General features: G+C 38.5%; 4 protein-coding genes and 1 long non-coding RNA gene across 6 annotated transcripts; 2 read left to right on the top strand and 3 right to left on the bottom strand.

Annotated features, from left to right (window-relative positions):
* Positions 1 to 492: 492 nt before the first annotated feature.
* Positions 493 to 22,763, bottom strand: LOC149227256 (uncharacterized). The gene is made up of 3 exons (XM_089377730.1): positions 22,569 to 22,763; positions 1,605 to 2,798; positions 493 to 628 (listed from the first exon to the last, which is right to left on the bottom strand). Exons 2-3 carry the CDS (start codon positions 2,725 to 2,727, stop codon positions 588 to 590), a joined length of 1,164 nt encoding a protein of 387 aa, XP_089233856.1. The 5' UTR covers positions 2,728 to 2,798; positions 22,569 to 22,763; the 3' UTR covers positions 493 to 587.
* On the top strand, positions 3,626 to 4,718 carry LOC149227260 (putative pectinesterase/pectinesterase inhibitor 51). The gene is made up of 2 exons (XM_089380444.1): positions 3,626 to 3,629; positions 4,030 to 4,718. The coding sequence occupies exons 1-2, from the start codon at positions 3,626 to 3,628 to the stop codon at positions 4,716 to 4,718; spliced, it is 693 nt and encodes a 230-aa protein (XP_089236570.1).
* Positions 5,416 to 9,606, top strand: LOC149227259 (putative pectinesterase/pectinesterase inhibitor 51). Its single transcript, XM_089375469.1, has 2 exons — positions 5,416 to 6,344; positions 8,918 to 9,606. Exons 1-2 carry the CDS (start codon positions 5,918 to 5,920, stop codon positions 9,604 to 9,606), a joined length of 1,116 nt encoding a protein of 371 aa, XP_089231595.1. The 5' UTR covers positions 5,416 to 5,917.
* LOC149227257 (elicitor-responsive protein 3-like) lies at positions 12,431 to 22,286 on the bottom strand. Of its 2 annotated transcripts, XM_089377733.1 has the most exons (5): positions 21,970 to 22,286; positions 21,582 to 21,792; positions 13,794 to 13,872; positions 13,556 to 13,673; positions 12,431 to 12,907 (listed from the first exon to the last, which is right to left on the bottom strand). In XM_089377733.1, exons 2-5 carry the CDS (start codon positions 21,730 to 21,732, stop codon positions 12,839 to 12,841), a joined length of 417 nt encoding a protein of 138 aa, XP_089233859.1. In that variant the 5' UTR covers positions 21,733 to 21,792; positions 21,970 to 22,286; the 3' UTR covers positions 12,431 to 12,838. The 2 variants fall into 2 exon arrangements, with proteins under 2 accessions (XP_089233859.1, XP_089233858.1); XM_089377732.1 differs by having other exon boundaries at positions 12,433 to 12,907; positions 21,582 to 22,204.
* LOC149227258 (uncharacterized) lies at positions 17,401 to 20,233 on the bottom strand. Its single transcript, XR_016247119.1, has 2 exons — positions 19,399 to 20,233; positions 17,401 to 19,293 (listed from the first exon to the last, which is right to left on the bottom strand). It is a non-coding gene; the product is annotated as an uncharacterized LOC149227258 (long non-coding RNA).
* Positions 22,764 to 26,392: the final 3,629 nt, after the last annotated feature.

The following is a 26,392-nucleotide window of genomic DNA, read 5'->3' as shown; positions in this document are numbered from 1 at the left end:
GCAAGCAACTAATCGCAACTTCCGTCCAGTCCCTGAAATTCTGCAGATTACGTCGTTCCTCGTTGGAACGACTTTCCAATTGGTGTCTTTCGAACTGTGCACGTTTATGCCAACTGTGCTGGAGACTGTCGAACTCTTTATCGGCTTGCCGACCGAGTGATTGGACTTCCTCATTTAAACCGTCAACTAAGTTCATGAATTCCCATAATTGAATGCGACATTGCATAGCATTTTCAGTACGTACAGAATCATCACTGCCGTAAGAAAAGTAAATCATAAGATGGATCAATGAGACTACTGTTCTCTTCCACGAGTTTTTGTTAGCTTTCAAAACCTTCGCCCTTAATTCTTCAAAAGATATCCCAGCTTCACCTTCCGCGGTCACTGTTACGAGCTTTAGTAAGAAAATCAATTCACAGCAACTGCGCTTACCGTCTTCTTGGCCTTGGTCCATACACCTTTCTACTTTCCTGAAGCCCCATTGATTGCTTATCCACAGCCTCCAGGCACTCTCTCCTGGAATTAGTAACATCTTCAAAGTCCCTTTGTACTTGGAATATTGATCTCTGTCAACCACTGCTCTTGATTTAACATATGCGATAACACGTGTTTTGATACGCGAAAACATCTCTGGATTCTGCATTGAAAAAATTTGAAAGAGTTTCTGCCATTGAAAAAATAATGAAAATAATGAATTAATATAACGACATTTCTCATTCAGAGCACGAATTCTCTTCTCCTGAATTCTTCGGTCCCGAACAAAAAAGCTCATTAAGTATGTGATGAGATCATGCTGCGCATCTTCAATACTCCTCTTAAAATAATCTCCTCTAAAAATATCACCCTGCGTGTGAGAAGTCACCCATCTGAGAAGAAGGACGATCCATACTATGAGGATGATTACACAATGCAGAATCCAGAGATGTTTTCGCGTATCAAAACACGTGTTATCGCATATGTTAAATCAAGAGCAGTGGTTGACAGAGATCAATATTCCAAGTACAAAGGGACTTTGAAGATGTTACTAATTCCAGGAGAGAGTGCCTGGAGGCTGTGGATAAGCAATCAATGGGGCTTCAGGAAAGTAGAAAGGTGTATGGACCAAGGCCAAGAAGACGGTAAGCGCAGTTGCTGTGAATTTATTTTCTTACTAAAGCTCGTAACAGTGACCGCAGAAGGTGAAGCTGGGATATCTTTTGAAGAATTAAGGGCGAAGGTTTTGAAAGCTAACAAAAACTCGTGGAAGAGAACAGTAGTCTCATTGATCCATCTTATGATTTACTTTTCTTACGGCAGTGATGATTCTGTACGTACTGAAAATGCTATGCAATGTCGCATTCAATTATGGGAATTCATGAGCTTAGTTGACGGTTTAAATGAGGAAGTCCAATCACTCGGTCGGCAAGCCGATAAAGAGTTCGACAGTCTCCAGCACAGTTGGCCTTGGTCCATACACCTTTCTACTTTCCTGAAGCCCCATTGATTGCTTATCCACAGCCTCCAGGCACTCTCTCCTGGAATTAGTAACATCTTCAAAGTCCCTTTGTACTTGGAATATTGATCTCTGTCAACCACTGCTCTTGATTTAACATATGCGATAACACGTGTTTTGATACGCGAAAACATGTCTGGATTCTGCATTGAAAAAATTTGAAAGAGTTTCTGCCATTGAAAAAATAATGAAAATAATGAATTAATATAACGACATTTCTCATTCAGAGCACGAATTCTCTTCTCCTGAATTCTTCGGTCCCGAACAAAAAAGCTCATTAAGTGTGTGATGAGATCATGCTGCGCATCTTCAATACTCCTCTTAAAATAATCTCCTCTAAAAATATCACCCCGCGTGTGAGAAGTCACCCATCTGAGAAGAAGGACGATCCATACTATTAGGATGATTACACACTGACCAACAATCACAAACTGAACCAGCGTTCTTCTAGTCACACTATCTGTATGTGTGCTTAATGACCTGTGGTTAATGACGTGGACCCCAATGCAAACTGTCACAACTGTGAAGGCCGTTGAATATAAACCTGTTCTGACCAAGACATAATCAAGTTGGTAGAGACGCGCCACAAGCCAACATTTGAGGACGTCATCCTTAGTCTCATTATAACTCGGCCTATCACATGGAGTACAACAACACGAGAGTGCTGAATGAATCTCTGGCGACGTGATCCTACAAATGGTTCTACCGCTCATGACCGCCTTCATTAACAGCCAAAACAAATACATAACCGTTAAGATTAGGATAGTGCTGCACAAATCGAATGATGCAGCAAGAGCACTCAACCATTCATTTCGCTTCTCCACATTCCAAACGGACTGAACCTCAGAGACAACATGGAATGTTACCCTCCATACCACTGCTGTAAGGCTGCCCCACACCATAACAGAGCCGGGACGGGCCATTCCTGAAATCAAATAAGCAATGAGCACACACATCATAACTCTTCCGCTAACAATCACCAGCTGATCTTTAACCAAAGTGGCCACCACCGTTTCTGTTATGCTACCTGAATATACGCTGACATGCGCATAGTCGACGAAATAGAGCAATTGAATAATAAGGACGCTGGGTGCTTGAACTGGAATCCAGGGAGCCCTCCTCTTCCACGCCTTCCACACATCCCATAACGGCAAAACTATAACTGTAACCAACCAACCAAGCCAGAATACCAGATCTTCCGTCCTGGGAAGAATTGTAACCACTTCGTTTTCCATATCAATTACACCGAAGACGCTGCCTTGAGGAGGGTGTATCCCAAATAACGACTAGTCTGGCTGAAACATGTCTGCATTTTCAATTTGACGATAGATTCAAAGAAGCATAAATAAACTCAAACAATCATACAAATGGCATTCGTAGGTCGGATAAAAATGGAAGAAAGAAAAACAAAGTGGAAATCAAAATGCCAGAAAATCTGATTCAAAATGACCATAACTGAAACGAACAGAAAATATTAATTAATAAAACATTTTAAAATGTTAAACAATATTAATTAATAAACCATTCAAAATGAATAAAACATTGAATATTAAACCTTAATAAACCATTGAAGATTAATAAAACATTATTAAAACATTGAATATTAAACATTATTAAAATATTAAACCTTCTGTCACTAATTCACCCCAAGAGACATTAAAAGAGCTGTTAGGATCTTGAGCACCAGCAAAGAAGTAGATGAGTAAGGTCTGCAAGTTGAATTTGCATTGGCTTTCCCTCTTCATGGTCTCAAAATATCATCCACCCCATCTTCCAATTGAAGGATATTTCTGATAGAAATAATTACAGGAATATTATGATTGGGCGTGCCTTTGTCGACCTCTATGTTATGGGCGTGAACGTGTGGCTTTCTCAACATATAGAGAGGAACAAATTCAAAGCTATGGGGCAACCAAGTCTTAGAAGAGATTATGAAACTAGTGACCACATTTTTAGCCTGTGTGCTATTATCAAGGAAGCTGACATCCCTCATCTAAAGTCCTGTTGCTTTGTGGATTTTCAGAAGGCTTTTGGACTCTGTTCCAAGGGAATTATCGTTCTGGAGACTACGTGAAATTGGCATCTTTGAGTGTCTCATAGTTGCTTTCATGAAATTCCATGGGATATACATTAATGGGTTAGAGCATAACCGAGCGAGTACTTCCACAAGGGAGATGTTTACGTTTTACACCATGTTTTGTTTACCTTATTCTTATTTGCAGAGGATCTGATCCTTTTAGGCTCCTCCCCTAGGGACATTCAGAGATAGCTTGATGCCCCTGCCAACGTGATGGTCATAGAATGATGGTGGTGAACCTTAGTGAAACTGAGGTTGTGATTTAAATATCCAAGAGCACCCTAACAAACTTCCACTTCTTCTTCAAAGGAAGTGAGGTGGAGATTACCATTTCTTATACATCTATGGGATCTGATCCATAGCCCTTAGGTTTAGCTTAAGGCATGTCTTTCAACCCAAACTTAGAAAGGGTTATAGGTCTCTCTCCATGCTTGACCGGCAATACTTCCATATGCATCAGCTGTAAATGCTGATGGCTTCTTAGCACGGGATATAACATTCAAAAATGCAGCAGGGCCAGGTAGTCAACAAGCGGTAGCCCTAAGAGTAGATAGTGATCACTCTGCCTTCTACAACTGTGCCTTTCTTGGCCACCAGGATACATTGTACACTCATATTCTTCGTCGGTTCTATAGAAACTGCAGAATAGAAGGCACTGTTGAATTCATATTTGGAGACTCGGCAGCCATCTTTGAAAACTGTCTCATTCTGGTGCGTCCTCGTCAAATAAACTCAGACAAAGGATCATCAGATCCTGTCACTGCACAGGGTCGAACAGATCCAGCCGAGCCCACAGGATTTGTTTTCCATAACTGCACTATCAATGGAACTGAAGAATATATGAGGACTTACTATGCCAACCCAAAAATTTACAAAGGCTATTTGGGTCGGCCATGGAAGATGTACTCCAGAGCAATCTGCATAAATTCATATTTGGGAGAGGCCATTAGCCCTGAGGGATGGATGTCGTGGATAGAGGACTTTGCTCTTAACACGCTTTACTATGGGGAATACCAGAATTATGGGCCGGGGGCTAAGGTTTCTGGAAGAACGCCATGGTCTAATCAGATACCTGAGAGAAATGTAGGAATGTATACTGTTGGAAACTTTATACAAGGAGACGAATGGCTGCCAAATACAATCAATTAAGCCAAAAACAAAGGTTGGTTACTATGCAATCTTCTAATGCGTGATTTTCTTCTACATTGTTGTTGTTCCCTGATGATGGTGAAGAATTCAACGGGAAGCAATGGGACTAAAAATTCTCAGACAGTTGCAACCCAAAAATCCATGAGCCACATTGTTTCCTTCTATCACTGTTTCATCTGTCTTTGGAGTATTGCAATTTCAATCTGCTATGAAGGAGCCACTTGCTTTTCATTGGAGGAAAATGTTATTTGTACTTGTCTGCAATTTTTACTGCACTATTTTGATCGACATTGATGACCAAAATGGCAGAATATACCTGGTGCAGAGGAAAGCTGTTTTGTTACTGGGAAAGTTTCAACGCAGCACTGTTTTGTGATTGGGCGAATCCTCCCGCAGTTATGTTTGAAGCATGGGATAAAACTTTTGGAAAAATGTTATGAACTCTAAAGGTTTGGGTGTCTATATTTGTTGTTGTTTTTTTTTTAAATCACGAAAATTGGTTGAATGAAAATTACAGGGATTTATTGAACCACCAAACATAATATTGACTCTCAAGTTTTAAGTACATATCATTCAAGTTCTCAATATGTTCTTAATATAAAAAAAAAAACATGCAACTTCTTATACAGGCTAAGTGTAAGTGCAGAGCGATTTGGTGAACATAAGCAAAAACCAGTCTATCGGTCAGCTTTCTGGTAATAGAGGACTCTACGACAACATTACAGCATACTTTTTAAACTAACCAAAAGACTTTTAAAAGGCTTGAAATAAAAACCGGACCTAGAAAATTATAAAAGTCTGACCTTCCTGGTATAAGATACAAACTATTATTAACACCAGAAATAAAAAGACAACCACAATGAAGAATAATTTACGGACCACATCCCTCTGTGATTTTTCGGGTCAACCTTAGTCCATATTCTCTCCTCTCTCACCTTTTGTCACTAATTCACCCCAAGAGACATTAAAAGAGCTGTTAGGATCTTGAGCACCAGCAAAGAAGTAGATGAGTAAGGTCTGCAAGTTGAATTTGCATTGGCTTTCCCTCTTCATGGTCTCAAAATTTAAGATGGCAGAACTGTAAGTCACTACATTGTTTGATTATATTTAATTTATTATATATAATCAAACAATGGGTTTTTTTGCTGCTTCAAATCTCACTGAGCAGCCGCTGTGTAACATAACCTATTCTTACAGTGATGAGCTTGACCAGCAATGCCCTTAGCATGGTAGATGCTCTGGATACATACGGACAGAATATGGTCCTATGGAGGCCTCCAAAAACAGAGAGATCATCCAATTCCTCTAGTACTGCAGATTATTACCATCATTATAATCAAATTTGGGATGTATTAGAGGTTGATAAATTGGTTCCCGATGTGACTGTGTCCAAGGATGAATCCTCTATGAGTATTCAACAGGCGGTGAACAGTGCACCGGATAAATCTGAGCGGAGATTCGTGATACATATAAAGGCTAGGGTGTATAAGGAGATTGTTAGGGTTCCTCCCAGTAAAACTAATCTTATGTTTGTGGGTGATGGCATGGGGAAGACTGTGATCACGGGGTCTATGCGTGTGCCATCCCTGCCTGGTGTTCCAAGTACATATGGCTCTGCAACTGTTGGTAATGCTCATCATTGTTCCTCATCCTCTTCATATTAAGTTGGAATTTATTTCTTTGCCTGAGTTTGGTTTTGTTATTGTGTTTGATCATGGTGTGGTTCCTGGCAGATTTGAGATGCCTTGAATTGAAATTGGAAAATCTGCTCTTCCAACATGTTTTGATCATTACACATGGTTCTTGCGGACCACATCCCTCTGTGATTTTTTGGGTCAACCTTAGTCCATATTCTCTCCTCTCTCACCTTTTGTCACTAATTCACCCCAAGAGACATTAAAAGAGCTGTTAGGATCTTGAGCACCAGCAAAGAAGTAGATGAGTAAGGTCTGCAAGTTGAATTTGCATTGGCTTTCCCTCTTCATGGTCTCAAACTATCATCCACCCCATTTTCCAATTGAAGGATATTTCTGATAGAAATAATTACAGGAATATTATGATTGGGCGTGCCTTTGTCGAACTCTATGTTATGGGCATGAACGTGTGGCTTTCTCAACATATAGAGAGGAACAAATTCAAAGCTATGGGGCAACCAAGTCTTAGAAGAGATTATGAAACTAGTGACCACTTTTTAGCCTGTGTGCTATTATCAAGGAAGCTGACGTCCCTCATCTAAAGTCCTGTTGCTTTGTGGATTTTCAGAAGGCTTTTGGACTCTGTTCCAAGGGAATTATCGTTCTGGAGACTACGTGAAATTGGCATCTTTGAGTGTCTCATAGTTGCTTTCATGAAATTCCATGGGATATACATTAATGGGTTAGAGCATAACCGAGCGAGTACTTCCACAAGGGAGATGTTTACGTTTTACACCATGTTTTGTTTACCTTATTCTTATTTGCAGAGGATCTGATCCTTTTAGCCTCCTCCCCTAGGGACATTCAGAGATAGCTTGATGCCCCTGCCAATGTGATGGTCATAGAATGATGGTGGTGAACCTTAGTGAAACTGAGGTTGTGATTTAAATATCCAAGAGCACCCTAACAAACTTCCACTTCTTCTTCAAAGGAAGCGAGGTGGAGATTACCATTGCTTATACATCTATGGGATCTGATCCATATCCCTTAGGTTTAGCTTAAGGCATGTCTTTCAACCCAAACTTAGAAAGGGTTATAGGTCTCTCTCCATGCTTGACCGGCAATACTTCCATATGCATTTTCAGGACATCTCTTCTGAGATGCATTTTTTGACACAATTAACAGACCTATAGTACTATATGGTGTTGAAATCTTGGGGCCTACCTCGTTACCACCTGACTGCGCGCAGGCTGAGACAATCCAATTCCTCATGCTACAGTGTATGATTTAGCATAAACAAACAGTTCCATAACCCATTGTACAAACAGTTTGGCATTCATCCCTTTTTCCTTGAGAGCATTTTTGGACTTGTCTTCTTTCTTCACGGGAAACTCCTATCTGGCCCTTTGCCTTTTTTAGATTGCCTCCACAGGCCCCTTTGTCTAGCGAATGTGCTGTTTTTTTAAAGGCGTCTTCAGTTCTTCAAAGAGTGCCTCCCTCCTTTTAGCTATTCTCTAGATGCCCTAGTGACATCCTAGCCCCTGAATGGAGATAAACATGGATATCAAAGAGGTCGTCTATCTACAGTAAAGTCAGGTCACTTGGATTGAATCCCACAACGGTTTCACAATCAAATGGCCTTCTACTATGATCACTTATTGTACAAGTATGATCTAGGAAGCAATTCTCTTTGATACATTTGCAGATTTTTATGGGTCTTCTTGCAGAACCCAAAGGGCTTTAAACGCTTGTTCAATTCTGTGGCCAAGGAATCCACTACCATTGCTTCCAATTCCTTCTGCATGGACATAAAGTGTGCCCTTTCTGCCATGTTGCTAAGAACTACTGGATAAAAATGCCAAACCACAACACTGAGGGCCTGCATGCTGGTTAAACTTAAAAGCCTGAGGAAAGGTATAGATTTGGCTGACAAGACTTCTTTGGAGACAATCAATTGTGAAAATGACCATCCAATTAATGAGAGAGAAATTTTCTACTTGAGTTCAACCCAGATTAATTCCCTTGCAAAGGAATGCTGATCTAGAAAGCATCAACAAAATACAAATGAGAGGAGAAGGAAATAATCAAAATCCAGCAGTGCTTGGAATGCAATCCGTCATTTGCAAGGGAAGCAATAATGCTTTTCTTCAGATTGTAGGTTGCTGAAAAGAAGAGAGCAATAACATTTATTTTTGCAGATTCTGCACTTCTTTCATCCTATTAAAGCAGCAAAAAAATTAATTATCGTTTTACATTTTAAGAATAAGATATTTGGAACCCTTTCATATGATAGGTGTAATGTCTTTCAACATGCATTGGGGTTTGTAAGTTTGAGAAATTTCAATGGGCATATGCTAAAATCGGATCCTCTGTTTATTCTGATAACTAGATAAATATGTGTATGCTATTTCTAAACAAAGACGGAATTTAATACTTACAATTACCATCGTTCTTTGGTTTTGAACTCTTATCAAAGCAAAATTCAATCAATCCATATTCCTCGATCCCACTAAATCTTGTTTTAGATGTTGAGGATTGCTAATTTATTTGTTTTCACAATTGCAGCTGTAAATGCTAATGGCTTCTTAGCACGGGATATAACATTCGAAAATGCAGCAGGGCCAGGTAATCAACAAGCGGTAGCCCTAAGAGTAGATAGTGATCACTCTGCCTTCTACAACTGTGCCTTTCTTGGCCACCAGGATACATTGTACACTCATATTCTTCGTCAATTCTATAGAAACTGCAGAATAGAAGGCACTGTTGACTTCATATTTGGAGACTCGGGAGCCATCTTTGAAAACTGTCTCATTCTGGTGCGTCCTCGTCAAATAAACTCAGACAAAGGATCATCAGATCCTATCACTGCACAGGGTCGAACAGATCCAGCCGAGCCCACAGGATTTGTTTTCCGTAACTGCACTATCAATGGAACTGAAGAATATATGAGGACTTACTATGCCAACCCAAAAATTTACAAAGGCTATTTGGGTCGGCCATGGAAGATGTACTCCAGAGCAATCTGCATAAATTCATATTTGGGAGAGGCCATTAGCCCTGAGGGATGGATGCCATGGATAGAGGACTTTGCTCTTAACATGCTTTACTATGGGGAATACCAGAATTATGGGCCGGGGGCTAAGGTTTCTGGAAGAACGCCATGGTCTAATCAGATACCTGAGAGAAATGTAGGAATGTATACTGTTGGAAACTTTATACGGGGAGACGAATGGCTTCCAGATACAATCAATTAAGCCAAAAACAAAGGTTGGTTACTATGCAATCTTCTAATGCGTGATTTTCTTCTACATTGTTGTTGTTTCCTGATGATGGTGAAGAATTCAACGGGAAGCAATGGGACTAAAAATTCTCAGACAGTTGCAACCCAAAAATCCATGAGCCACATTGTTTCCTTCTATCACTGTTTCATCTGTCTTTGGAGTATTGCAATTTCAATCTGCTATGAAGGAGCCACTTGCTTTTCATTGGAGGAAAATGTTATTTGTACTTGTCTGCAATTTTTACTGCACTATTTTGATCGACATTGATGACCAAAATGGCAGAATAATTTTGTACCTGGTGCAGAGGAAAGCTGTTTTGTTACTGGGAAAGTTTCAACGCAGCACTGTTTTGTGATTGGGCGAATCCTCCCGCAGTTATGTTTGAAGCATGGGATAAAACTTTTGGAAAAATGTTATGAACTCTAAAGGTTTGGGTGTCTGTATTTGTTGTTGTTTTTTTTTTAAATCACGAAAATTGGTTGAATGAAAATTACAGGGATTTATTGAACCACCAAACATAATATTGACTCTCAAGTTTTAAGTAGATATCATTCAAGTTCTCAATATGTTCTTAATATAAAAAAAAACATGCAACTTCTTATACAGGTTGAGTGTAAGTGCAGAGCGATTTGGTGAATAGAAGCAAAAACCAGTCTATTGGTCAGCTTTCTGGTAATAGAGGACTCTACGACAACATTACAGCATACTTTTTAAACTAACCAAAAGACTTTTAAAAGGCTTGAAATAAAAACCGGACCTAGAAAGTTATAAAAGTCTGACCTTCCTGGTATAAGATACAAACTATTATTAACACCAGAAATAAAAAGACAACCACAATGAAGAATAATTTAAACATCGTTGGAACTAATAGATTCTAGAACAATATAAGTTTGGATAATACTTTGATCATTTGAAGAATAAGGTACTTAATTTTTAACAGCATGTTATTCTCGACAACATCATGGCTTATTCTGTGTGACAATTTGCATACACTCTCTTTGATTTTTCCAAGGAGTGATGTTATTCAAAATATATCTCCCTGTGGGTGTCCTTATGCTGCACACAAGCAATGATGCATTCACTTTTTTCAACTTTATGTATGTTTATCATTCCCATCCATATGATTGTCTTCCCATGATTTCTAAGATGTAATTGAGTTTATATCCATCCAATTGTATTATAGGCTCCTAAACCAATGGTAAGATCAGTTATTTTAGATTTGCTGACAGGACTAGATAGACACGTGGGATAAATCTTATATTTATAGTATACTCCTCTTTAACGTTATGAGTTTGTACACATGTTTTAACACTTTCTCAGCTCTCAATAAAAATCAGAACATTGTGGAATTCTTTTAGGATCAGAAGCAACGCTAGGGTTGGAAAAAGCATGTAGCACTTATAATGTATCAAACTTAAAATAAGCCAGAAGTCTCCATTTTATCTGGGATTCCTCTTTGTTCATCCCTTGTCTGACACTAAGGTATATAATGTTCTGAAAAGTCTCATTGTGATATCCACTCATACATGCTAGACAGTAAGGCACACCTCTGTGTTGAGATTCAATTCTAGATCCATAATTGTTTTTGACTTTTATTGATTTTTCTTTGTCAAAAATGTAGATTAGCATTGCCTCGAATTGGCCATTTGTTGATGATAAAAAATAAACACCGGTAAAGAAACAAAATTGCATAAAATTTTGACTTCTTTCTTCTATGCTGTTGTTTCTTATGTCATTTGCATAAAATTTTGACTTCTCTCTTCTATGCTATTGTTTTTCATATCATTGCCTTACGGCGTTTCTTTTTCAACATGTGGTGCAAATGCTAGTTATTCGTTTAAGACCTCTCGTCCCTAAAAGCGTGCATAGATTATCTCACAAACCATGTTCGATATGAACCCTTCGAGAATTTTTTATAGAAATATTTGTAGAATATCAAAGTAGCTTCGAAATTGGTGAAATTGAGAAAACAATACCCTAGGTTGCACCTATTTTTGAAACTAACAGAAAACAATAAAAATGTACCTCTGGCGGCAGCGATCCAAAGTTCAAACACACATCCGTTTAGATCCTCCAGTCCAAAGCGAGGGAGTTTAGGGTTTTTGCTGCTGATCTTGCCTTTGATCTGCACTATCCACATGCCTATGACCGAGACCAAAGCTCATAGTCGTTTATGCGATTCATTCCACTGATGCAACAAAACACTCGAATCTCAATCCATATGCTCCGATCCACCCATCATAGCTAATGCCATTCCTTGCGCCAGTCTTCACAAAAAAGGGTATATATCCTGGCCTCCCTATCCAGTCCAGATCCACTTTCTATCTTCCACGATAAAAAAGCATGCCCTCCTATCAACCAACCAATCTGGGCGGGTAAGGTCCTCTATTTTTCCCCTCAAAGCCTGAGCTCCTTGAGGGGAAGAAAGAAAAGTACCCTTACCTTATAAAGAAGGGTTTACCAGGATGGAAGCAGGCTCGACCATAAGGTCCGTCTTTACGGCAAGGGCTTACCTTATAAAGAGGGGTTTAGCGTTTACCAGGTTGCAGATGCAGGTTTAGGGTTTAGGGTTTACCAGGTCCGTCTTTACGGTGAACCTTCGCTCACTCATATGATGAGTGAGGGTATATATCCTAGCTAGGAGTATATATCCTGGCCTTCCTATCCAGTCCAGATCCACTTTCTATCTTCCACGCCGTAGGCGAGTGGTTGCAACTGTGAGCGCCTGCTGGTTTGCAGAGGCAGAGTTACTTCAAAAGTAAGTAAACATCTGGTTTCTATGTCTCAGGGTAATTATTACACTAGCATTTGCACCAGATGCTGCAAAGAAAACGCCGTAAGGCATAAAGTGCGGAAATCCATTCTGTATAGTCTCTAGAGAAATCACAACGTTTCACTCTTCAATGATTGGTAAAAAAGATAAACATCAAACCACACAAAAAGAGTCATAGTCCAGGAACGATGTGGATACACTCCAAATAAACATATTTCAGAATTTATGTGTTAGATGCGACACTAAAAGAGAGTCATAGTCGAGGAAAGATGCAGATATACTCCCAATAAACATTATTTCAGAATGATATACTCCCAATAAACACTATTTCAGAATTTCTTGCGTTTGATGTAAGAGTACATTCGATTTCTTTGAAGGTTTTCTATGTTATGTGACCTACTGGTAACTGAACATAACAATGGAAAGGAATGGTCAGTGGGAGCTTTCTTTCCACCCTCCAACCTCCTCCGTTGCTGCTTCCTCACCGCAATCTTCTTCTTCCTGCAATTTCCAATCACCATAATATGAAAAAACATATTTAAGTTCATAGAATTGAAGTAATTTGATGGGAATTTATATGAAAAAACACAATTACATGTTAGGGTTATGGAATCGAAATTAATTTGATAATAAATTCTTGGAATATTTTAGAATTTGAGAATATGATAGAATCTGCCTGGTCAATTTGTTTGACCTGTTTCACCTTAATCTTATTTGTAATCTCTCTAAGATTCTCATATTCTACAATATTCATGGATCTTGAATATACTCAAAACCTACCATATTCATGGATCCATGAAATTCTAGAAAAGTATTTAACTTTAAAGTTTAAACTTTGTATTGCTCCCTAAGATTCTCAAATTCTATAATATTCATATATCTTGAATATTCTCAAAATCTACAATACATCCTTTATATCCATAGATCCTTTATATCCTTAAATCCATTAAATTCTAAAAAGATATTTAAAAGATCTAGAAGGAATAAGTTTAAACTTTTTATTGAAATTATCTTCTTACATCTGTAAAACAAAATTTGAAAATGAAATTTACAGTGATTGGTCAATATCCAGAGCTAATATGAATCCATCCTATTACCATTCAAAAAAACGTTTCTGATATAAAGAGCCTCTGCATATATAGAATCGACCTTAATAGTGAATGTGAGGCCAACTTTTATCTCCCCACAGTAGGTCTGGTCTGGAAGGACAACATTGTAGGAAGTCGGGGGTAGGCTTCCTTCCATGAATACTCCCTCCAGGGGAATGCTGTGCACCACAATCAGAAATATAAAGATATATGATCAGAAAACAGAAATATTGAAAAACGATGAAAGACCGCAGGATCTGAAAAAATGACAGATCATAATGCTGGAGACTCATCTGCACCTTGCTTCCCCAACGAAGTCATCCGCGTTTCCACTATCGCTGTCCATTATTTTTAAGGTGAGTTCAGTAACCCCGTCGGCTACCGTGAAAACAAATTGCTCATTCCACTTGGGATTGCTACCTTTACTTGCAATTCCAGAGATCCGATCTATTAATTTTTAACTCTATATAGCCTTCCAATAGTGTTTGGAGCTTGAATTTCCAACTGACATAATTCGTGACATCCAGGTTATTAGCTTCATTTGCAGCTTGAATTTCCAATTAAGATAATTCGTGACATCTAGATTATTAGATTAGACTCTATTGAGAATCACAACAATCTCTTAGAAAATAGGATCTAAATTTAATCTTATAACATAATCGAAACAACAAAACAAACAACTTTTCTCCATTATTTCTAAATTTTCATTAAAATTAACCTCTAATCTGATCAAAATTCAAAATTCCAAATTCCAAAATGGTGAAGCAAAAAAAACCCATAGTATATATGCTTGAAAGTGGGGTCAAGTAGATTAATGTTTAAATTACAGTGATGCTATAATGTGTTTTTACCTTGGAAGCAAATAATTTAAGTTATATTCAGGTATCATGTCAATATTCAAAAGGCAAGCAAACAATTCCATTTCTATGTTTTGTTATTTATCCGTCGTCATATCACTCAAATAACTTCAGGAGGATATGCTATATGCTCAAATAGCAATCAGATTAGCGTAATGGTATATTTTGTTATATATGGCAACCAAACATTACCTTTTATTAATAATCATACCAATATCCAAACATTACAGAGATAATTTCATATTTTATTAATATCAACCTTCAAATAACTTACAAAATATGCCATATGCTTCAGTGTGTGAAAGTCGAGTAAAATAAAAGTCAAATTTCCATGATAATATATGCTGTAAAGCATGAACCCATTGGACACTCTCTAAATTATTGTGAAGTTATAAGCTGTGAAAAAATGAATACAGAGAACATTATCTTGTGTCTTTTTCTTATATATAATTCCAATAGGCTATGCTGGGCTAATTTAAATTGGTTAACAATGTGTTCACATTATTGATAAAAATGAACCAAATTGACTTTACTGGGACTTAATAAGTATACACAACCATATGTAATAAGTTGTACAACTTAACTCAGAAACAGGAGTCTATTATTACTCTCCTTTGATTTCATGGAGAATCAGTACAAAAGCCACAGTGAAAGCATGATCGATTCCCTCATACACAGTGATAAGAAATGTATCAGAAACATGAATCCATTACTACTCTCCTATGATTTCATGGAGAATTAGTACAAGAGCCACAGTAAAAGCATGATCGATTCCAGGGTACACAGTGATTAGAAATGTGTCCCTTCCCAACAAAAATTGTGAAACTGTATATTTACGCCTCATCTGTATTTAACAAATTCGTATAATAAGATGTTAAGTGGCAAATCTGTATAAAAAAATTTAAAATGTGTGCAATTAAATATAATTTAATTATAAATTTCAGAATATTTTGAAAATCTGATGAACTCCTATTAAATTTCTAAAATATTTTATAATCTATAATCGATATAAAAATAACCATGTATATTTCAAGACCTATAATCCAAATAAGAATGACCACTAAGAAAATGTTAGATATAAAAGTGTATATACTTGGTATTCTACCTGTGCAATGATGGTTGCACCCTGATAAATTGTACAGGATCGTCGAAAAAAACTGCCTTTCACTTTGAAATCGGTCTGGGCAGCAGAGCCTGACAAAGACACATTTAGAGTCGAAAAAAACTGCCTTTCACTTTGAAATCGGTCTGGGCAGCAGAGCCTGACAAAGATACATTTAGAGACGTTCTCAACTGAAACACTTTAGGTGTGCGTGCTGTGAAAAGCAGATTCTCTTGCTTGCTTTCCTCGCCTCTGTATGCTTCCCATTTCTGGTGAAGGCTTAGCAACTGTTATGGGAATTAAATGTTCAAAGGGGAGGGAATAATAACTTTTTTTTCCAATTAAATTTTCAATTAAATAATTATTAAACATTATTGAATGCTATATAAACATTCTGAGGGTCAAGTGAAATAGTCACGATATGAATGCTATGAGGCACAAATGAAATCTGCCCATGTGGAGAGTGTATCTGACACCAAAATATGCCAGGCAATTTTGGTGTCAGATACACTCTCCACATGGGCAGATTTCATTTGTGCCTCATAGCATTCATATCGTGCCTATTTCACTTGACCCTCAGAATGTTTATATAACATTCAATAATGTTTAATAATTATTTAATTGAAGATTTAATTGAAAAAAGGTTATGTGAATCCCTTTTAAAGGGATTCACATTTTTTTATTCCCTCCCCTTTGAACATTTAATTCCCATAACAGTTGCTAAGCCTTCACCAGAAATTGCTTGGCATATTTCTGTCTAGGTGTCAGATACACTCTCCACATGGGAAGATTTGCAAGCAAAACAGAATAGTGAATTGCTAAAGAATTTAGGCAACTTTGTTCATCATTCTTTGAGTTTTCTTGCAAAGGCTTCAGGTGAAGGTTATGGATCTATTGTCCCAGATGCCCCAGGGGTAAACACTCCATCAATTAAAACTCAGTAAAAAAAAAATTACGTTTTGTAAACATAGTATAACGCATAGGAAAATTTCTATACAGTGATTACGGTTCACGTCATAAGTCTCAAACTTAATGAATGTCGTACTTTACCATGTGATACACCCAAACTCGGCGTGAATGATGCACAGGTGGCAACCCAGTTTTCATTCCCGCTATCCAACTAATCTAATCGATGATTTTTTTTAATGGGCATTGTTTTCCATGCCCTGCTCTGCCACGGTACGTGGCACGAGCAGGGTCTGTCTCAGCATAGTTTTCCTCGGGCTTGGCGATGCATCAACGGAGGATGTTGGCTGAGAAAATCTGACGGACAGCCTTGGTTTCATTTGGTACCAATCCTCCTGTCGACTGCCTGGAGTTCCTTTTTGTTTCTCTCCCGCTCCCGGAGCTCCGCTCTGCCCCTTCTCATGCCCTACATGCTGCTGGATCAACCTGCGGCGCTGGCTGGAACCACGATGCAGGTTCACTGCTACTACGCTATGGTTCATTCTTACACAACAACTCTCAGGAAGGCCAGGTATCTCGGATTAATTTAAATTACCAAGGGCACAGTTTTCCTTTTCTGCTATTATTTTTTTGTTTGTTTTATTCTCAATGCTTAACGATTACGATGTTTACCTACAGGTGTTTCAACGGAGGATTCTGTTACTTCTTCGAACAGAGAGTTGTGCTACCAGCCAGACCCCTCCGCTCTTAACTGCTCGGGTAAGCAACGACCTCCGTTTTTTTTTTCTTTTCTGGGTTGATGGGTTTCTGGCCGTAACTCCTTTGAGTATACTACCTTCTGGCTTCCAGGATTCCACTGTTGATGAGTGAGAAGTGGGAAGGGCCGATTGGCACCGTGACACTGCTGATACTCAGCCCTGTAGCAGAAGTTAAAGTATAGATTAAATATATTGAGTCCATAGTCCTCTTAGTGTCCCACGACTGATTTATTGAGTTTTCTTAGTCTTGTATGCCTTTGGAAAACCCTGGTCAGCTCCGCATATTTTGTATTTCAGTGTTACATTCTGAGAAGAGGGTTTTGTAAGTTTTTTTTTTTTTCTTCCTGAACTATGTAAAGCACGGTTTCCTAAATTAGGCGTGCAACTAAGGGTTTGAATATGTATAATTTCCACTTGCATAATACTGCTGCATCTACTTGTATTCAGCTATATGTAATTGTTTTTCCTATTTATTAATATGGCTGTATTGAGAATTGTTAATCGATGTTATGAACACCCGAATGGTTCCCGAGTTCAGGTCTGAATGACTTAATCAGTTTAATTCTTTAGTGTAAGAAAGTTATATTTTATTGGCTATCGTTTCACTAAATACAAAGTTTTGTTGAGACTATTAGTGATTTTTCCTTCCCGTACAACCGAGGGTTTCTTTGTCGCAAGAGGTGTTTTATCATTTCAGGTATACGACGAGTCATCCTTGGCCGACTCAGGCCCAGGTTACCATCGACCCTAAAGTCCTCCAGTCCTTTGGTAACGTTCAACTTCATTCTCAGCTAACACTTATCGGCCAGAGCTGGGCACAAAACTACTGTTACTACTTTTGTTTAGTAGGGACAGAGAGGTAAAAACTGTATAATTTCCTAATAACTGTTGTTGTTTTGCGTCCGTTGCTACAGGGTGTCTCGTCCTTGAGCTCTACAGCTCTCTAAGAAACCTTGCTGCAGAATAGCTTCTGATTCTACTTACCATTACACAGTATGGACCATATCCCTGTTTGCTGGTGTCTTCTTTTTTTTCTTTTCTTTCCTACCCTTCCATTCGATAAGGGTTAACAGAGACTATTGTTTTCTTTAAGTTTACTATATAGTCTATCTGCTTATTTTTTTTTTATAGGAACTACATAGATTTACTCACGGAGTACAAGATTTTAATCCTAAATCTCATAGAGGAATTCTTTACATACTAAATGAAATACCAAGGTTTATTCTCTTAACAGAATCTACACCGAAATACACAGGTTTTTAATCCAACTTTTAAGAAAGAAATTAACAGTTTCCTAAGTCAGCTAGTCCTGTAAAATTTTCTTCTTTTATTGGCATACTGACTTTAGGATCGATGGTAACCTAAGCCTGAGTCGGCCAAGGATGACTCGTCGTATACCAGAGATGATAAAACACCCTTTGTGACAGAGAAACCCTCGGTTGTACGGGAAGGAAAAATCACTAATAGTCTCAACAAAAACTTTGTATTTAGTGAAATGACAGCCAATAAAATAGAACTTTCTTACACAGTAAAGAATTAAACTGATTAAGTCTTTCAGCCATGAACTCGGAGAACCATTCGGGTGTTCATAACATCGATTATCAATTCTCAATACAACCATATTAATAAACAGGAAAAACAATTACATATAGCTGAATACAAGCAGATGCAACAGTATTATGCAAGTGGAGGTTATACATGTTCAAACCCTTAGTTGCACGCCTAAATTAGGAATCCGTGCTTTACATAGTTCAGGAAGCAAAAAGGAAACTTACAAAAACCTCCTCTCAGAATGTAATACTGAAAATACAAAATATGCGGAGCTGACCAGGGTTTTCCAAAGGCATACAAGACCAAGAAAACTCAAAAAATTAGTCGTGGGACACTAAGAGGACTATGGACTCAATACATTTAATCTATACTTTAACTATTGCTACAGGGCTGAGTATCAGCAGTGTCACAGTGCCAATCGGCCCTTCCCACTTCTCACTCATCAACAGTGGAATCCTGGAAGCCAGAAGGTAGTATACTCAAAGGAGTTACGGCCAGAAACCCATCAACCCAGAAAAGAAAAAAAACGGAGGTCGTTGCTTACCCGAGAAGTTAAGAGCGGAGGGATCTGGTTGGTAGCATAGCTCTCTGTTCGAAGAAGTAACAGAATCCTCCGTTGAAACACCTGTAGGTAAACATCGTAATCGCTAAGCATTGAGAATAAAACAAACAAAAATAATAGCAGAAAAGGAAAACTGTGCCCTTGGTAATTTAAATTAATCCGAGATACCTGGCCTCACTGAGAGTTGTCGTGTAAGAATGAACCATAGCGTAGTAGCAGTGAACCTGCATCGTGGTTCCAGCCAGCGCTGCTCGCTGATCCAGCAGCATGTAGGGCATGAGAAGGGGCGGAGCGGAGCTCCAGGAGCGGGAGAGAAACAAAAAGGAACTCCAGGCAGTGGACAGGAGGATTGGTACCAAATGAAACCAAGGTTGTCCGTCAGATTTTCTCAGCCAACATCCTCCGTTGATGCATCACCAGGCCCGAGGAAATCTATGCTGAGACAGACCCTGCTCGTGCCACGTACCGTGGCAGAGCAGGGCATGGAAAACAATGCCCATTAAAAAAAATCATCGATTAGATTAGTTGGAAAGCGGGAATGAAAACTGGGTTGCCACCTGTGCATTATATACTTACTTCTACTTACTTCTTGAGATCTGGGGGCTGCCTTGACCTGCTCATGATGTCTCTTAAGAGGGGAAAAACACAAACAAAAAGTGAACAGCAATGTGTCAACCGAAACTCGGTTACCGCACTCAAGATAACAACGCTGGTGCTTCCACGGCCATTTGTTTCAAAATTTTAGAAAGCTTTTGTATTATATAGTTGTGAGTGTAAATAGTTTGTTTAATAACCACAATAGGCTTAACCCGCACACATTTTCATGGGAGCAAGTTAGCCTACATTTTATATTTTTTAGGGGTTTGAATTTGGTGGTAAAAAAAAATATGAAATGGTGTATTTTTGTTATTTAAAAAGGAATTTTTTAATGCATAAATGTCTTTAGGGTTTTCAAAAACTCTGGGATATTTGAAATGCTTAAATTACAAAGTTTAAATTTGGAAATTCTTACTAAATTTTGAATAAAATTGATGGTAAAATTTTTTTATCATCAATAAATCAAGAGACAGCTTTGCAGAAATCACTCCCATCTCTATTATACCCCGACTCACGGTTCGATCTCGGTGTCTCTATTCTATCAAACCCCTTTCTAGAACCCTCACGGTCCCTCCTGGGCGGAACCCTGCCGTAACTGTCCCTGGATCTCTCAAGCCCCCCATCGGTCTCGTGTTCAATTCTCTTCCTCGACATCCGGCTTTCATCCATTGATTTTTCATAGCCAAAGCTCCGGCTGCCGCCGTTGTAGCTTTTCTTATAACTGCTGGGTCTACTGCTCTCCCCCTCCAAACCCTTGAGCGATCGCATCTTCACTCCCTCGGGCTCCCTTCGTCCCCTATCTTTACTATTACCATCACCCTCCATCAAATCCTCGCCATACGACCTCGGCCGCTTCATTTTTGAACGATCAATAAACAGCCTGAACGGTTTATTGAACCATAAATGAAAGAAAAACAAAAATATCATTTCTATAGCAGAACATAAATGAAAGAAAAACAAAAATGTCATTTCCATAGCAGAACAAAATAGTAGAACATAAATGAAAGAAAAACAAAAATATCATTTCCATAGCAGAACGTAAATGAAAGAAAAACAATTAATACAGAATCACTGATATACATTTAGGCAGCACTTCAAATTACAAAAAATTGTAATGAAGGCAGCGCTTAAAATTACGAAAATGGTAAAAGAGCAGAGCATAAATGTAAGAAAAACCATTAAAATAAAATCACTGCAATGCAATACATGGAGGCATCCCATAAGATTGACGAAAATGAAAATACATGAAGAAAAATCAATGGAAACTTTCTATGAGTAATAAAACCAGCTCTGGAATGACAGAATCATCAACTGAAACCCAAGTTTTATATAAAAAAATGGAACGACCGTGGAAAGGGTGATTGCTTTTCTATTTTTAGAAATTGATGTGGCTGCCAGGTAAACATGATATCTGGTGTCTATTAAAGGAGAAATATTTAAACGTCAAGACAAAGACAGGCATACTGACATATCCGTAACCACGAGATAAAAAACAAAATAAATAAAACTGGAAATTTCAGTATTGAAGACTAAAAAATTAATTAAAAACCAGAGAAGTTAAAACCCAAAACACAGTTGGCAATTTCAAGATAATGACCGAATATTTTAGAAGAACAATTGTTAAGCACAAAAAATGAAACAATAAGAATTATAAAATGTATGTCTGTCGAGTTCTTTACCAAAACAAATACAAATATATGCAAAGCTAGATCTAAAAAACATAAAAGAGAACAACAGAGATATCAGTAACCTACATGAATGAAGAGCCACCGCCCGATGCGTCTCGACCTCCTGACGCCCAAGATGCGTGCCTCTCATCCTCTGCGATTCCATATTCCGCCAACAACTGGGAGAGTGGAAGTATCTCACTTGGCTAATATCGCCATTGATGATTTTAACTCTCATGATGTCGTACTGACTGGCAGATTGTAGGCTTCGGAGGATTGAAACACTTCGAGTCAAACCCTGAGAGACAGGGGACAAAGGGTTTATCAGAACGGAGACAAAGGGTTATCAGAACAGGATTCTTTAGAGGAAACCAACAAGAGGAGAATCAAAGCCCTGTCGGACCTCCTCCATTGAGGGATTTCGATAGGGAAAAAGCCGCAACGGCTTTGGCTACCTTCGAATTCAACTGTCTACCTGCTATGCTGTTCAATTTCGGAACAATTGAAGCAGCCACCTCGTACTGACTGGCAAATTGCAGGCTTCAGAGGATTGAAACCCTTCAAGTGAAACCTAGAGAGACAAGCAACAAAGGGTTTATCAGAATGGGGTTCTTTAGAGGAAACGAACACAAGGAGAATCGAAGCCCTGTTGGTCCTCCTCCATTGAGGGATTTCAATAGGGGAAAAGCTGCAGTAGCTTTGGATGCCTTCGAACTCAGCGGTTTTCCTGCCATGCATTTCAATTTCAACACAATTGAAGCAACCACATCGTAGTGACTAGCAGATTGCAAGCTTCAGAGGATTGAAACCCCTAGAGACGGGCGACAAAATGTTTATCGAAACGAGATTCTTTAGAGGAAACGAACATGAGGAGAATCCAACGAGGAGTCCAAATCCACCCAGCCACTCTACCAGTTACTTGTCTGGCAATTTCTCCCCGCGGAGCAATTTATCCGGAATGCTTCCAGTGAATCAAAGAAATTAAATTAGGTCGAAGCAAGTCATTAATATGAACAAAAAAAACAAAAAAATGTGCATCAAAACAAAAAAATGTGCATCAAACTGATTACCGACCTTCGAAGAGGGGTGGCGTCTGGAAGAGCATGCTCACATGGCACAGGACGGCGAGCGCGTTGAGGCTGGTGATGTCGTCGTTCTCGATGAAGACGGAGTCGAAGGGCGGTTCCCAGAGCCTGTTCAGTGCCCTCAGGAATGTCGACTTTCCGCTCCCCCTCTGCCCTAAATCGAAAGGCTAACAAACTAACTGAATAAATAATAATTTGGTAATTGAATAAATAATAGTTCGGCGGAAATGGTGATATCGAACGGCCAATAACATTTTAATCGTCTAACATGTCATCTGACGGTCGAAACGGGATCCACGAATCACCTTAGGAGAGTTATTTCCAAAGGGGAATGCCTTACGGCATAATTAATAAAATATATTTATTTCTTAATGCAAATGGCGATGGCCACACTGGGTGGGGCCGACATGTCGTGCCACTGGTGGCCGCCACCCGTATTTCCAAAGACTTTCTGAATTCAAAGTTGAAAAGCACATGGGGGGCAGGGTCTAGATTCTTTTATTTTTTAATGCAAATGGCGATGGCCACACTAGGTGGGGCCGACATGTCGTGCCACTCGGCGGCCGCCACCCGTATTTCCAAAGACTTTCTGAGTTCAAAGTTGAAAAGCACATGGGGGGTAGGGTCTAGATTCTTTTGCTTTTGATAAGAAATGGTCAAGGGAGCGGGCCACCATACCGGCGGACCCTCCCATTTAAAGAAACTATAACTGTTATGCATTAAAAAAGGGAGGTGCGGGATTTGATCCCCTGACCTCCCTCAATGAGTTTCCTTGTTTGCCAATATGCCCAATGACTTTCCTTGGTTGATTTACCCACCAAACATTATATCAAGACTTTTGCACAATGCGCTTGGGGGAAGAGAGCGCACACATATTTCGAGACATATGATTTGTAGGAGGCAAAACTGTGAGCAGGGCTTTGACAAGGGGCGGAACTTTCCTTGAGCACATTTTCCAGGGGGGTCAGTTTTGGTCCAGTGTCAGAATTGGGAAAGTTTTATATCAATTTTTCACATCTTGGCGACATGAACTCAATGGTGATGCCAATTTCTACAATAGAGCTTTCCATTTTTTTGCCATTTTCTTGATTGGAGGTATAAGACTCCTTTTTGTAAATGTTGATTGTACTCTTCTTTCTCATGCCACTTAATGAATGAAGGCCTCCCCATTGATTGAGCAGGGCCTGGAGACGTAGTCCAAATTGGACGAACTTTGTTATCAAGTCTCTTGTCTTCTTTCATGCTTTTATGTGTTTCTCCTCTTCTCTCATGTGCACATTAAATTTCTATGGTTACACTGTAATTTATCCGTGTAATTCTTTAATACATCTATAAGCAAAAGATCTTGGATCATTAAATCCCTTCAAAACGAGTCAAATGGCCTTTGAACTTGTAGATTTGAATAAAACCTGTTCAAATACAAGAGAGAGATTTTTGGAGCGAGTATATTGGAATTTATCAAGGAGATTTCATAGTAAAAAAATACAGATTTAATAATGATTCGTGTTACTATGCCAATGTGACTTGTTGTCATACTTTCAGAAACCTTAAAAGCATATTATTAATGTTTAATAAAGAGCTCAAAAACTTGACGAAGGAATGTCAAAAGTTGATTCAATGTAGTTTTTAATTTGCCCACCAATATATTTGGAGACCTTTGAAGGAACATTGCATTGCACGAGGCAATTGTCGAAACCTTAATAAGATATGGTTTTTTTGAAAACAAAGTGCTCTGAAGTTGGGAATCTTGTAGTTGAAAAGAATTTGGAGGTTCTAACATTGGTAGTTGGTCGTTTTGTTTGTAAAAATATTGAGTTTTGGTTTGAAGGGTTCTTTTGTTCAAGTCTCATAGTCCTTAAGAGTGTTGTTTTAGTTTTGTAGGCTTCCTGCTACTATCATTTATTTTCCTGTCCGTTCCTATCAGAAATACAATGAAATTGGCTTGGATCCAAAACTCTTTCATATTTGATGTTCTATCTGGTCCAGCTTTTATTTGTCTTGTGACTCACTGCATCTCTAAGTGCCTTGAGGAACACACCCTGACGTGGGTTGCATTTCATAGAGCGGAGGTCCTCTGGCTTAGATGCCAGGTCTGAGGAGTCGCTATTCCCCAAAATCGCCCTGGACTTACACTCCGCCTTATCCCTTGAAACTCATGCCATTCTGGTGGGGCAGATAAGAGCGAGAGTGAAACAAGGTGGATACTCTGTTGATCTCACTAGTGAACCAAATCTTTGTTTGCCTTGTTGCATACAATAAATCAGCTCAATTTGCCTCGGGCTCAAAAAGTTCCCTAGTTAAAAACTTGATGGCTTTTTATGTAATGGTATCATTTGGTGTTCTGTGACCTTCATGTCGTTTCTGGTAGCAAAAACCTTAAAACTAGTCTGACTCGCGCCTATAGTGTAAGTTTAGATCAGAATCAAACTCAATTTGTTCATGAGATCTCAACTATGTTGTGCACAAGTGCTTAGCATAGAAAGTGTGTCACAATAAAAATGAATGCCCGAGCTATTTGAAATAGAGAATGGAGCCTCTTTGTGCATTGGTACTTGAACTGACTGGTGATTAGACCCAGATGTTAACGAATTTTTATAGCCAGTCGGTATGAACAAGACTTGGTGTTTCAGTGTATGTTGTAATTTTGTGTCACTGTCAGTGGTAGTTTGGAATTTTCTCGTTCTATTCACAGAATACTGGATTTAAATATTTCTAAACCTTGCAACACTCACAGATTATTAGAATAACACTGAACTCAAACATATGTAACAGTTGAGATTCTTGGATATCATTAATACCGAATTCAAATTGCTATATCAGTATTTGTGGTTCTTGAATTGCATTAATAGTATTGATCTTTTATGAAGAGCAATATCATGAGCACCGAAGCAGGAGACAGTCCACGTTTCTTCTCAGAGTCCACTAATATGATACAAATGGCCCAATTTAAGAAGGAAACTAAAATCAATAAATAAGAAACCTTTTAGGCCAATATAGCGAGCATAGATTTTTCGTTCAAATTCTCTGTTAAAAAAGTGAGATTGAGATATGGCTCCTTTCTGTCTTTTTCATGAGTTTTTAAAGTTCAAGGCTCACTGAGGCACTGCCTACTCTTACATAAGGAACAAAAATAATTCTATACTCTTAACACAAAAAATAATTTTATACTCTTACACAAGGAACATAAATAATTCTAAACACAACCCACTAGAAGTTTCTTTGCTTCTGCATATTATTATATAGTTCATATTAAATTAGGACTCTTTCACATTAGATTATGAGATGGTTTCTACTGCACATTATTATATAAATTAAATGTTTAAATTAAGATTATTTTGCATTGATCTGAGACGCTTTAAGACCTACAAAAGTCCATCTGAAAGTCAGCCTGCTTTAAGAGTAGCAAAATCAATCTGAAAAAGCTAGCTCGAAAAATTCAATCTGAAGACTATGCTGGGACTGATTTGGCCAGCTTGCACTAAATGCAAATCCAACGGTCACAGCCAATGGTAACCACTGCTTTGAACAAGGCAAAGACTATGCCCATGCAGGGTTAAAGTGGCTTTTATCTTAACTAATTCAATTCCCTAGCCTTTTGCAGAATATTGTAGAGGCTTTTTTAAAGGTGCTGCATAAGTGCATAATTTAATCAGAACTCGACTGGAAATTAGGTTTCAGAGTGCATAATTTAATCAGACATCGACTGAAAGCTAGACTTGGCAGAAACCTTAATTGGATAACTAGTCTGCAAAATCCAATCTAAAGGCTACCCTAAGACCATGTCCATGCAGAGCCAAAGTAGTTTATATCTTA

The sequence above is a fragment of the Pinus tabuliformis genome, chromosome J (assembly GCF_031772625.1).
Source record: "Pinus tabuliformis cultivar Carrire ecotype Pingquan chromosome J, CPIR1, whole genome shotgun sequence".
NCBI classification, from domain to species: Eukaryota; Viridiplantae; Streptophyta; class Pinopsida; order Pinales; family Pinaceae; genus Pinus; species Pinus tabuliformis.
The sequence above is the reverse complement of the archived record's forward strand: the minus strand, read 5'-3'. Positions and strand labels throughout refer to the sequence as shown.

Bases quoted from the DNA above. Each gene is read 5' to 3' on its own strand.
- LOC149227256 (XM_089377730.1), bottom strand. From the start codon at position 2,727: ATGGAAAACGAAGTGGTTACAATTCTTCCCAGGACGGAAGATCTGGTA. The intron at 629-1,604 runs GTGTTATCGCAT...CAGAATCCAGAG, and splicing joins GTTTTCGCGTATCAAAACAC to ATGTTTTCGCGTATCAAAAC.
- LOC149227259 (XM_089375469.1), top strand. From the start codon at position 5,918: ATGAGCTTGACCAGCAATGCCCTTAGCATGGTAGATGCTCTGGATACA. The intron at 6,345-8,917 runs GTAATGCTCATC...TCACAATTGCAG, and splicing joins ATATGGCTCTGCAACTGTTG to CTGTAAATGCTAATGGCTTC.
- LOC149227257 (XM_089377733.1), bottom strand. From the start codon at position 21,732: ATGAGAGTTAAAATCATCAATGGCGATATTAGCCAAGTGAGATACTTC. The intron at 13,674-13,793 runs GTGCAGATGAGT...TGTGGTGCACAG, and splicing joins GACTTCGTTGGGGAAGCAAG to CATTCCCCTGGAGGGAGTAT. The intron at 12,908-13,555 runs GTCGATTCTATA...TGGAAATTGCAG, and splicing joins GCCTCACATTCACTATTAAG to GAAGAAGAAGATTGCGGTGA.